Source organism: Hemicordylus capensis, chromosome 4 (genome assembly GCF_027244095.1).
Source record: "Hemicordylus capensis ecotype Gifberg chromosome 4, rHemCap1.1.pri, whole genome shotgun sequence".
In the NCBI taxonomy this organism is placed as follows: Eukaryota; Metazoa; Chordata; class Lepidosauria; order Squamata; family Cordylidae; genus Hemicordylus; species Hemicordylus capensis.
The window spans coordinates 92917979-92931757 of NC_069660.1; the positions used below are offsets into that span (position 1 = coordinate 92917979).

General features: G+C 41.2%; 1 protein-coding gene across 3 annotated transcripts in view; it reads right to left on the reverse strand.

Moving 5' to 3' along the window:
• FAF1 (Fas associated factor 1) overlaps positions 1-13779 on the reverse strand; it is a 344159-nt gene that overhangs the window by 154934 nt on the left and 175446 nt on the right. For all 3 annotated transcript variants that reach the window (XM_053244221.1, XM_053244220.1, XM_053244222.1), the window contains one exon: positions 5301-5387. In XM_053244221.1, coding sequence (XP_053100196.1) covers positions 5301-5387 — 87 coding nt within the window. The remainder of the gene's footprint in view (positions 1-5300; positions 5388-13779) is intronic.

Sequence of the window (13779 nt, forward strand, 5' to 3'; positions counted from 1 at the left end):
GGGGTTTGGAGAATGTTCTGGACTGGATGGGGCAAATGAGTTGAAATTAGGGATATGCAGAACATTTCAACCATGACACATTTCAACTTGAAACGGGCTGTGTTGAGTGTTTTGAGCTCTCGTAAAAAGGGCCTGTTTCGTGCTCAGAGAGGAACAACCCCATTTAGATCAAAAGGCTCCAACATCCTGAGTGCCATTCTGGAGATCTGTTTTTCCCTTGCTGATTGGTTTTCTGGCACTGGCTTCCAATTGGCTTGAAATTGCCTTGCTTCTTGGTTGACTTGTTACAAATCAGGAGTTGTCATGGACAGCACTTGCCTCCATTGGCTGTGGGGAGGAGGAAGGGGGAAGACAAATGGAGGGAATTTTAAATTCAAAATGTATTCAAAGGGACTGGGAGGCAGAGAGAGAGCCCTAATACTGTGCCTCTCTTGAAGAAGGGGATAGATACATCAGGACAGGAGGAAGGAAGGTTTGGTTTCTGTGGATTTTTTCTTTTCTCAGCACTGAGTATAATATGCTGTGCTATTACTGCTATAACTATCTGGTTTAGTTGGATCTCAGTTTGACCAAGGCAGAACTTGGTGCCTTCCTTCTTTGAGTTGTGGTTTGTTTTGTTTGTGAGATAGTGGACCGGGTCTCACAATCAGTGATACCCGGTTTGGGGCTGTGAGCGGGAAGAGGAGCCCTGGGCGGCCGAATCGGCTGCCCACACGATTGCTGGCTCTGAGATGGAGCCGGAGGGGGCTGGGGAGCTCGGGGGCTCCGCGGCCCCCAGAAGCCCCAGTACGCCTTGCGCGAGCTCACAGGGCATACTGGGGAGACCCCTGAGCTGGGAGGCGGCTTTTCGCCTCCCGGTCGGGGGTCTACTCACGAGTAGCCATGGCGCGGAGCTGCACAGTGGCTACTCACGAGCAGATAGCCTGGGTTTGTGGAGCATTTGTTCCGCAAACCCGGGCTAAGGGGCGGGCTACAGGAGCGGGTTAGCCGCTCCAGAAAAACCGGGCTCGGCTGCAAGCCCGGTGGTTCTGACGATCAGGCTAGCCTGATTTTTGCTGATCGTCAGAATAGCCCCAGTGTTTTGGCAAGAAATTAACAGTTGCAGCTCTGTGTGTGTGTGTGTGTGTGTGCGTGCGTGCGTGCGTGTGTGTGTGTGTGTGTACGTACTGTGTAACATTTCCTGGTGACTGATGTGATGAGTTCCATGTCTGGCCATGAAACTAACTTGAGTTTCACTCACTGCTCTGGTCTGCTCTGCAACCTGAATTGCAATGTGTACTCAATCAAAATGTGGCTGAAGTTGCTCTAGCTGACCTTATGACTATGCTTGCTGCTAAGGGTGCTGCTGTGGCAGCTGCAGCAATGCTAGGAATGTAAGGGGTAATAATTGTGTGAGAGAGAGCAACTTGTGTCAATGATGTTACTGCAGTGCAGGTACTGTGGTTGGCAGTGGATTCTGGGTCAGTGATTCTTTTTTGGCCATTTTTGGATTGTTTGAAATGTGTGTTCTGTGTTTTCCCAAAGCCCCATAGGATCCTATGGGGCTTGGCACAAAGGTTAAAAAATTGTTTAAAAGTGCCCCCTTGCCCATTGCTTCTGAGGTTTGGATAGTAGATAGCCCCCATCATGCCCTACCACCCAACCCATTTTGGTGTCCCTAGGAGATATCCATGGGGAACAAAGAGGTGTTTCAAATTTCCCCATTGTTTCCTATGGCCGAAACAACAGAAACGGGGCAGGGCATAAATACTTAAAATAATATTAATAGTAATACTACTGATAATTTGCCCCTGCTAACTGGGCAAAGAGGCACCCTTTACCATGGTGATTCTCTTTATTTAGCAGGGGGAGAGTAACTGGCCCTATCCACCCCCAGCACAGTACTTCCAGTGACTGTTGCTGCGGTCTATCTTATGTTTCTTTTTAGAATGTGAGCCCTTTGGGGACAGGGTTCCATCTTATTTATCTTATTTATTTGTTTGTTATTTCTCAGTGTAAACCGCCCTGAGCTATTTTTGGAAGGGCGGTATAGAAATCAAATCATCATCATCATCATCATCATCATCATCATCATATAAAAGAAAACCCAAGCTAAAATGTGCATTTCAACTGAAATAGTAAGAAAAATTGTTCCTTTATTTACATACAAAGAAACCACTATATTTGGTAACTGGAAAAGTCTTTAAAATATTGGCTGACATGATGAGGAAAATTACTCAGAATAGTTCCATTGAAATTAAAAGGACAACTTAGGCGTTGCCTAACTTATGCTTTTAATTTCAGTGGAACTACTTAGAATAATTTTCTTCATTATGTCAGCTCATGTAAACTCTTATCCAAGTTCTACTAACTCCTTTACTTTGCATTTTTCTAGAACCAATTAGGGTGACCATGCAATCAACATTTGCACAGAAGAGAAAGTTTTAGTTGTGCAGTTTTTCCCCACTCCAGCAGTGTTATCTTAACAACTTACACCTGTAAAAGTTCCCTCTTCCACACAGCTATTAAAGTTTCACAGGCTTTATCCTCTGTGTGCACCTGGCCACTCTAAGGGCAAGTATGTTTTGAAACACTAAAAATGATAGACACAAAGGCCCCCAACAGTTTTAGGCAAGTGTATGCAACATAAAGTATGCAGAAAGGGTTCTTCTCCACTACCTAGTTTTTTTCCTTGGATTATACAGGCTGGGAGAAAGTATTGGTGGTCTGGATATGTCCCACAAACCCTACAATACCTAAGAGTTCACACACATTCATATAAATTACAGCAAGGAAAGCCAATCTTTTTCAATTCTTGGTACAGTGCTTAGTTGCCATTTGTACAAGCCACACAATGTTTAATTTGTTTGCCATGTTAATTGTTTAAAGAAACTTATTCACAATGTGTGTACTATTGATTTTATCCCTAGCTAGTCCCCCTAATTTCTAGGGCCATGTTGACTGAAGATGGCAATAACAGAAAGACAGATAATGACAAGTGAACTCTTAACAGATTTCACCATCAGAAAGGTGGTTTTCACCCCCTAAAGTACATCATTTGAAAATTGAAGTAAAAATCATACATTTTGTTTTTGTTTTAATTAGACAAAGCAATTATAACTCATAATGTTAGCATTATTCATACTCTGTAGAAACTGGGGGTGGAAAGAAGTTCTTGTTAAAGTGTAAAATAGTGTTTTGGCAATCTATCAAGCTCCTTGTTTCTCACAGTGAAGCCAGCACAGCATGAAAACATTCCCCTACTGTTAGAGATTTAGATACCTATTTTCTTGGTGGAAAGTGTGCAAAAAAAAAAAGGGGGGGGGGAGGAAAGAGTTGTTGACATTTCATACAGTATCCTATATTTCATTAGACTAAAACTTGAAGCAAAAAATATGCTCTCACTCTGAAGGGAGGTGTAGAAATAGGGCTTTTAAAAAGGCTTTTGACTTTGAGGCATTTCTGGTAATACAGAAGACTGAATCTTATCAGGTTCATAGGAGACTCGATTACACAGGAATCTAATTATTGGAAGTCTATTTAGCAGTCCTGTTTGCTAAGGCAAAAGTTAACAAGAACTGCACTGAAAAAAACTCCCATGGTATTACAAAGTATTTCTTATGCTGCATGAAATGTAAATGAAAATTATTCTAATCAAGTCCTTCTTTTAACTCTTTGATAGAAATTAGATTTCTCCTGGAGAGGCACCATTGAGACATATTTCTGTCTAATACTAAGTTAACCCCAAACAGAAGGGAATTAAGAATAAAAATACAAATCTGACTGGATTGTAGAACTGCATGTAGAGATAAACTTTATGAGTGAATTAACGACAAAGGAGGTAGAAGTGTTCAGACTGTTATTGCTAACGTTAAATCTTCATAAATATTAAGCTGAAGGCTCTAATTTCAGATAGAAATTAATTATATTTTGGGGAGTAACACGTTCAGAAGTGTTTACACAGCTGACGGGACTCAGCTGCAGTAGTTTCAAGCTGGGAGCTTTCTGGGCTCGTCTGCTTTTCAAGCAGATGACTTAACAATCACCAGTTTCATTAAACTTGAAAAGAAAAGAGAAAATATCACCTGCAACATTGTCACTTGTTAAAACAGAGTTTAAAACAGATTTGTGCATTTTATATATGCTGGACATCCTATCCTACAGGAAGGCTTTCCCTTTTCGTTTATTTGGCCTTATTCCAAACAGCTGCTGGCATTTGGATTAGGAATCACGGGTTTCTCAAATCGTTTCTGGCCTAAACTCAACTAGCAACAGATGACAACACACCAATATATTTCAGAGGTTGCAATTAACCTTGTCTATGTTTGTTTTATCTAAAGCTTCAGTTCTGCTTCCAATACAAGGACTAGCTACTTTCCTTGCAAACACCAGTGTGGCACTGTTCTGCAATGTGTAGCCATCTTTAGCTCTCAGACGCTAATTACAACATAGCATTTTCAGAACATGTTGCAGAAGAAATCTCAGTTATGACAAAAGTTATTGTGAGATCAAAAATGTGAATTATGGCCTCAATCCAAAAAGCCTTCTTCAATGGGTTCTCAGGCATGCACACATCTTTTTTTTCATGATCAGGAGCTCCTTTTTGCCCTCCTCCTATCATAAATTGCACTTGAAACACACAGAAATAATGAGAGTAAATCCTTGCCTTTCTTTAAATGGGCTACAGACATACATAAAGCAAAGTGGTGCATCTAAAAGCTTCAGCTGGTGCTTAAGCAGGTACTCAACTATTCTATGAATTAGGCAGTCTTTCTTGAATGAAGGTCAACAGTCATAGTGCTATGTGCTTCCACTGATTTGTCACTTCCAAAAGTGATCCTCAAAGTTGCTAAAGCAGTATACTTCAATAAAAGCACTTAGAACTTGTGGTTCTTTTAAATCATGCAGTAAAAGAACCATGTGGCTTGTTTACTGGGCAAGCCCTTGCTAAAGCATTTCTTCACTGAGGCTTTTTCTCTTGATCACTCACTTGGCACACGTTAAAATCACAAGACATGCAATGTATGTGCATAGCTTAACCTTACCCCCTCTCTTCCAAATCTAACACTAGCAATCACAGACCATGTGCTGATGTCACTTACTTCAGTATAACTAGTCATCTCAATGGACCTATTCAAAACAGTTTATTTTAAAATGTGCCTGTGTTTTAATAGTTTGGTAAGCACCATAAATTAATTCCCAACATACCTACAGTGGGAGCATTTTTAAAACTGAGTCTGACAGCAGAGCTAGGTTATATACTGGGGCGGGGGGATGCGAACAGCATCCATGGGCAATTGCTGAAGTGAACGGTAGCTTACTGAGTCATCTGTAGCAGAAGCAGGCCAGCCTTCCCATAACTGATGACGGACAGGAATACTAGTCAGGTCATATACGTTTCGCTTAACCTGCAAAAAAAACACAAAGAAAACCAACAACCTCAAATTATTTAATATATACTATTTAAGATATATTATTAATCATTTTTACATTTTTTAAAATGTGCGAATAATGATTTCATTCAGCCTCAGAATAAACCTGTGAGGCAGTTTAGATGTTATCGTTTTACATATGTGAAATTCAAGCTGAGTAGTGGTGATTGACACAAGGCAACCTGGGAGACACCATGGGAGTTGGATTCAACTTATCCAAATCCAAGCCAAATTCTGCACTGATTGGGCCACCACTTCATAAACATACTGTTCAAACACATTTGAAAGATATTGACATTACAGCCATCACCGTGCAAGACTTTTGCTAGACATTTTCACATTGTGAAGTCCTTTTGGAATGAAATCACGAATTCATCATGCAAGCTCATTATAATTTTTATCATTCTCACAAGAACATAGTATGGGACAGCACAGGACCAACTCAGAAGACTAGCAGAATTCTTTGGTAGAACATGGAAGGTAGTTAAAATAGAAGTTTAGTAATTCAGTCTAAACATTTACTATCAGAGAGAGATTTGCATCCATTTCTAATAACTCTAGGAATATAAAGCAGGCAAGAGGTGTGTCTGTACAATGCTCTCTCCATTGCACTGACGAGTAACATGGCACGTGTGCATACAGCCCACACTTCACAGGCTTACACATGGACACCTGTTTAGTGTACTTATGTACTTTAATAAGATTTTCTTTGCAACATATATGCCATGTAAATAGGCCCTAGGGTACGAGTCACATTTCCAGGATGTACCAAAGTGGAGGAGAAAGCATATGCTCTTCAGTTATAGTTTAACATCCAGACCTGTCCACATGGCAGACAGGAGAATCACAGGACAGGTAGTTAGGGGAGTTGTGCAGAAAGCTGATCATTGCATAATTCTCCAACTTCAAGGAACTTGATTTTCTACTGTCTTTGAAACTTTGGTCTAAACAAAGTTAAGATACATTTTCAACCAATATTGGTTCCCCTCTACCATTTTAAATATGCAACAGTAAAGTAGAGATTGGAGATTCTGAGAAGAAAAAAGTTTAACTTTTATGAAGTGCTGTCATGCACATTTCATCACTGTTATATTGTTTTATCTGATTCTGAGAAGATAAAGAGGCTGTTCTCACGTGCAGCCTAACCCTGGTTAGGCTGCACATGAGAACCACCAGGATCGGACCCGATCCCGGCAGAGCAGTGCCACTTAGCCCCATTTTCAAACCTCAAATTCTTGCATAATTATTGAAATAAAAATAATTTATTTCTGCAAATGAAAGAACATTTAAGGTTTCATGTTAGCCAATACTAACAAATGATTTAGAAAATACCAGTTAACCTTACGTCTTGTATATTAATTAAAGCTGTAATTTATTGAAGAGCTTGTTTTACCAGCACATATTTCTGTGATGTCCAAAAGCTGGAGAAAAGCATATGCACCTTGGTTGCTGGATGTATAAATAGATAGATTTGCCAACTCTTGTATACTTCAGAAATAGGTACAGGTATTCTGAGGCATGTTTACATGAAGAACATAGGGTGGGGGGAAACTTTTCTTTTTCACTGAATTAAGAGAATGACCCTCCTACCTATTAAGATCATTTGGAGAGGTCCGGTTAAGGCTTCCACCAGCTCGTTTGGTGGCTACTCTGGACCCGGCCTTTTCTGTGGCTTCCCTAGGGCTCTGGGATGCACTCTGGTTTTAACAGTTTCTCCATCTCTGGTTGTTTTTTTTAAAGACCCTTAAGATGCACCTGTTTTATCAGGCTTTTAAATAATTTTAATTGATTTTATATTATAATGGTTTTAATAATCTTATCTTGTTTTTATATTGTATTTTAACTTATGTGCACCGCCTAGGGATACATGTGTCAGGTGGTATAGAAATATGATAGATAGATAGATAGATCTAGTTATTTTTAATTTAAAATATTTGTATCCTGCAATTCCACCTCAATAAACACCAAGGCAGCCATTAATAATTACAAAAACTACATTAATATTAGCATGTTTTCTAAAAAATGTGTTTCTATTGGCTAGTCTACAAATAAAATATGAAACCCAAAATAAATTTTCTTCTATGGCCTGATATCCTTCAATCAAAGAAATAAACTTTTGCTACCTGGTATATAAATATTCATATTAATAGATAAACATGATGAATTGGATCCAAAAGGTACGAAGGAAGGATGTATGCAGAATGAGTTTTTCTTGCACCTTGTCCCCACTGCAGTTTTCTGTTCCCATCAAAAGCCACTCCAGGGGGTTACAGAACCCTTGGGAACAGGATGACATTTGATATGGGGCTGCAGGGCAAGGGAGGAATCTATCGAAATTTTTTGGAGGTAGCTTGTGTAAGGTGTATCCACCTGATTTCAGTAAATTCCCCACACTGAAACCCCATGTCACATGCCATCCTATTCCCCAGGGTCTCTTGACCCTTAGGAATGGCTTTCGGGGCAGAGACAGGGTTGCAGAGGGAAGGAGGTGGTGGTAAGTATATCCGTTTCTGCCTATGGTTGTTTGGATAAAATCCAGTATATTTTATGTCAATAATGATGAGCGTTTCTACAGTCTCAGAAGCTAATGTTTTAGTTAGGTTTAAAAAATGCACATTAAAACAGCCACATGAGGTCAATAAAGCAAAGGGTTTTTTGTTTTTTTTAAACCTATGAAGGAAAAATAACTAAATCTAGAGCTGGATTCCTTACATTCCTTTTTAATTCCAAAGTACAACACTGCAGCATTATGAAATAAACAGTATTCTCCTTTTTCCATTCACTCATCTGTAACTGCACTGATTTCAATAACATTCCTTTGCTATTCTAAGCCTGAAAGGCATGCTCTGGTTATAGTGTTATGTTGGTATAAAGCACAATGCCAGACTGATGTGCTGAACAAAAGTGATCAAAGTTCGAGTAACGTTAGCCAACGCACAAGTATTCTGCCTCATTATTCAACCAGAATGACATCTGTTGAGCAACTCGTCGCAGAATACACTAGTTGTTATAGACAGGCCTCAGCTGGGAGGTACCATGTAAAATGTATTAGGGTGATGTTTGGTTAAACAAACTGCTGAGGCTAAATTCACAAATGGGTTCTGAAAAGATGCCAAAGTCAGTCCTCTCTCTAACCATAGTCAGTATGTTAAAGAAAATTTGCTCTTTCTATAATGCATCAATGATGTAATGGCTTAAAAGTGCCTAACGTTAGATTTTAAAATATATTTTTAAAATATGAAAGATGTGAAAGACACAAGATGCTGTGCTGAGAGCATCTTTATATAGAATTAAGAATGTTCAGTGTTGCTATGTTCAAATTTTGCAACAAAATTCAAGAAAGGCTGCACTGCAATGATTTTTACTTTCTACATAACAATTCATGAGGGATTTTATAACATTGGAGAAGCTACTGTCACCCATTCGTCAAACTGCCATTATGACATCGATGCTCACATACATTCTACCTGCTTAGCGAATGAAGCTATTAGCAACAGAAATTTGGATAAGAATACTGATGATGCAGGCCCAATGACATCATCTTCATTAGAATGTTTCCTTTTCGATGTAAAATTGCTAACTGCAAATAAATGAAAAATGGCAATTGTGGGGGTTCTGCAGCTCCACTATCTGCCAATGATTGGGTGTGGATATACCCATGTGACCTGGAAGGAGGTAATGATGGAAGACAACTGTTTCAGTCACAGAACGATTGAGTGTGATGGTAGTTTCATACTGGAACACATTCCAGTTTCATTGCTGGAATGGAGCAGGATGGCAGGGAAAGATCTTTACAGGGCCAATCAGGAGCATAGTGAGGCAAAACTGGACAGATCAGGTGCTCTCACATATGTTCACACTGGGCAGAGAGGACTGTCCCTTGCAAGACCGGTGTGGACTATGGCCAGGTATTGTCACACCCTCGATCTCAGACAGCGAGGAGGAAGGGGAAGCTGTCAACTTTCCAGACGATGCAGGAGTGTCTGAGGGGCAGAGCCCGGCTGTCAGTGTTCATGAAACGGCTATGGTAGATCCAGCTAATGATTCAGAGCAGGAACAACAACCTGAGACAGCAGAAACCGTGAAGAACCAATCCGAAGAGGAGCTATGCAACCAAACTCTACTGACTCCACAACAGCGGCGTGTCACGAGACGCAGTACTCAATTAGAGACTATTAGGAGGAGCAAACGCCTCTTGCAGAGGGCTGATAAGCCTTGAATTCCTGCCAGCTGGGAGCTCTCGGCTTGCACTATAAATTACATCACCAGTTTTCTACTCACTGCTGAAAAGCAACATTTGTCAACCTCTGTGTCGACAGCGTGCTGCCAAGTCTGGTCAAGACAAACTTTCCGAGCCGTATCCAGTTGCAGCAGCTCCGTTTTGTCCCATGATCTTCCGTGGCAGTTGGCCAGGGAAATACCTGACAGGTATTTAGGATATTTAGGGTAGAGGATGATGCAGAGGGAAGCAACAGAGGATTGGAGAACCCAAGGATGAGCTGAACTTCCAACAAGAGCCCAGGGAGAGGATACCAGCAACAGATCCAAGGAACAGATAGGGGTAAAGTTTGCTAACAAGCCTCCCTGCTTGGGCAAAGCTTTACTGCAACTGTGGCCCAGAGCCCTATAATAGTGGCCACTTTCGCTCCTCCCTCTCCAAACCCGGCAAGGGACCACAGCAATAACTCAGATTTCAACTAACCTTCTTTACCAAGGATAAACCCTATTTTCCAGAATCTTTGCCAGCTAAATAACTGTTCCCGTTTATTTAAACAAAAGCCTCTAGGGGATTTCTTGCACAATTTTTTCCCCCATGCGAGTTGTTAAAGTTGTCACTCTTCAGCATGCTCCTTCCCCAGAATCTCTAGAAATTAAATCTCCAATTGGGTGGGTGGATGCAGCATGTCTCTAATGCACCTACGTGTAAACAGGTGAACAACATGTGCAATAGGTCCCCACCCAATGTGTGGGTGGGGGGACTGGGCAGTATTTCTAGGTATGAGAATTGGTTGTTAAAAGTATATCCCTATTTTCATCTGTAAAATGTTGTAAAGTATGAGTTTGACTTATTTGCTTTGGTAATCTGGAATAATGTCTGCTTTCCATTTGTCCATGCTCATAATCGGAACTGTGTGCCACACCTCCCAGTTTGCTTGGTCAAGCCTCCCTATACTTTTTACACCGGGGTAGGCAGCCATGGCTCTCCAGCTGTTGTTGAACTACAATTCCCATCATCCCCAGCTGCAAGGGTGTACTCCTAAGCTGTTTGGCTATGCCTCCTTCACATTCACAGGCACATCCCTATTTTCATCCATGAAATGTTGGAAGGTATGGAATAAAGATATAAAAGCATATAGCTGTTCTTTAGAAACAGACACATAAACTACTGAATGGATAGAGCCCAGAACAGGTTATATGTGCTGAAGTAATAGTAACCTGAATGTGACCTAATGCAGGGGGGTTGAATCTAAACATTCTTTTTCTTCCCACCCCCCACAAAAAAGACTCTTCCTTCAGTAGAAAGGAATCTTTGAATCCAATCCAGAGTTTTTGACTGTGAGCACCTATGTCCATTGATAGAGCAGAGGTATTCTTTTATCCCTGCTCTTAAATCAAGCTCAGTCTATTTGTCCATGTATTTGCTTCAGAAGTGGAAGCAGAATATGCAAACTGCCTCTGGAAGTAACAGCAGCACATTGTGGGTACACACTCCCCCAACCAGGGAGGGACTATACCCTCTAATATGATAAAACATTTTTGCTCAGAAACCAATGACACAGCATTTAGCAAAAAGAAAAAAAAGGGGGGGGGAGCGGGGGGAAAGGGGGGAGAGACAGAGTGATGTCATGTAATCCACCTTGGAATTGCAAATGTAAACAAGCAAGGGTCCTGACTATTTTTATTTGCCCTTTATGCAGAAATTTTCCTTTTACAAAGACTTTCCAGCCAAATAAAGTTTTTAGAGTGGAAAAAATCAGTAGTATTTTATTTTTATTGAGAAATATAATTCAGCAGTCAATGTATGATAATTTTATGAAACTTGTAAATAAATGTCAAAATGAAATGAAATGTTGCTAGCTACCTGCATCTTTAAAATAGCAGGAAAAAAGGAACAAGGAAAAGGAATTCAAGTTCCCAAATATGTTCATACTACATGTATAGCAAGAACAAGAACAGGAAAACTGAACTGCTTTTTCTGAGATGTAAATATGGCATTATTGTTAAGATTATTATCAATGGAATAACATGGATTGCCCGCTGATGTATAACTGAATGGCGGTGTCTCTCAAATATCACATGCCCTGCCCCCATAGGATTGTTGTTTAAGGGCACTTGTGGCAGCATTGGAAAACAAACAGATCAATACAAACAGACAAATGGAGTGGTGAAGGGTCATTTGCGCTGGATTGCATTACAGAACAGCTGGGTTCCAAGGATTCTTTTTAAAAAGAAAAAAGACAGAGAAAGAGGTAGCATGCAATTGTGTATGTGTAATACTGCTGTTAGTCAAGATATTGTCAAAAGCCTAAAGGACAGCATAAAGACCAAAGTCAGGGGTGTAGCTATAATTGAGTGGATGAGTTCAAAGAACCCAGCCCCACCCAGCTCCTCAGGGCTCCCCAGCTCCACCCTTTCCTATTTTTTTCATTATATCCCTCCTTCCAAGGAGGCACCAGGCAGAAGGGTGAGCACGGGCCCCCTCTCCACTAGCTATGCCCCTGACCAGAGTGTATAAGACTAACTAAAAATAATTTGTTTTTCAATCTAATAGCAATTTTGAGTCTAGCTTCTCCAGATCCAGGACGGGCTTAACCTTACATGCACAATATAGGACTCAGTTCAGTGTTGAACTCTTTTACTGTATCTTAAACTTTCATTTTTCAGTATGAATTTTTTTTTCTTTTTTTGCCTATCCTCCCTCCCTCCCTCCCTTTCTCTTACATAGGAAGCTGCCATATACTGGGTCAGACCATTGGTCTATCTAGCTCAGTATTGTCTACACAGACTGGCAGTGGCGTCTCCAAGGTAGCAGGCAGGAATCTCTCTCAGCCCTATCTTGGAGAAACCAGAGAGGGAACTTGAAAACTCCTGCTCTTCCCAGAGCGGCTCCATCCCCTGAGGGGAATATCTAAGGTGCTCACATATAGTCTCTCATTCAAATGCAACCAGGGTGGACCCTGCTTAGCTAGGGGGACAAGTCATGCTTGCTACCACAAGATCAGCTCTCTTCTTGCTATCTGCCCAGACTTTTTCTTCCCCTGCCTTTCTCTTTTAGTCCTTCTCTTTTGTGATGCCACTCATGACTCACCAGCTGAAGATCAAGGAGATACAAAGAACAGTGAAACAGGCTAAACCCTATAAGCAAAGAGTTCATTCAAGAAGGATATGGCAAGATATAAATTCCAGTTTGTTAGCTGGTGACATTCAACTTCTTTCTGCTTCTAAGCCAAGGCTTCCCCTCACCACCTTGTGGGTTTCTCTATTTCCTACTTTGTGACAGCTTTGCAAAGGCCGAAGTGGTAGGAAACCACCTCCATATAAGAATTCATTTCCAGCACTCAGAAACTGTCATTAAAGTGATGGCTATACAAGGAGAAAATTATTAAGGAGTATCAACCCTTCATTTTCTACATAACTTCCCCTGGTCTTCAACCTCTGCATCACTGTCCATCACATGACATCCAGCCAGTATTGTAATTCCAAAAGATGTGCAGCAAAATGCTTATGTATGTCTCACTGATTAAACTGACCTTCTGTATAGAGAAATCATTGAGGCTATTCTCACACTCGCCCAAAATAGGGCTAAGGAAGCCTAGCCTGCTTTGGGGCAATCGTGCTACAACGGGAGCTGCACGGCTCCTGGCAGCTAGCCTCTATAAATACCCCACCTCTTAGATGCGGTTAACGGAGCGAGCACTCCGTTAACCTCATCTTTTTGCTTGTATGTTGCCACGGTGTGTGGCAACACATGAGTAGACCTGCAAGCCGCCTCCCAGGCCCGGGGGTCTCTCCAGGATGCCCCACGCACTCATGTGGGGCATCCTGGAACTTCCGGGGGCTGCGCTGCCAACTTCCGGGGGCCATGCCCCTGACTTCTGGGGAACTTCCGGGGGCCCTGATCCTCGCAGCCCCCGCCAGCTCCGTGACGGAGCTGGCAGTAGCGAAACTCTTATTGGTAAATTCACATTGTATGTGCACTGCAGTCAATATGAATATGAAGTACTGTAATCAGAATATATTTGGGCAATGAGACTTGAAGGATAATTTATGAATTGAGATTTGTTATGGCATTTTAAGATCATGGCCTCAGCATTCATAAACATCAAACTGACAGGTTGAACCATGGTTTTTCATACTTCTTATATAA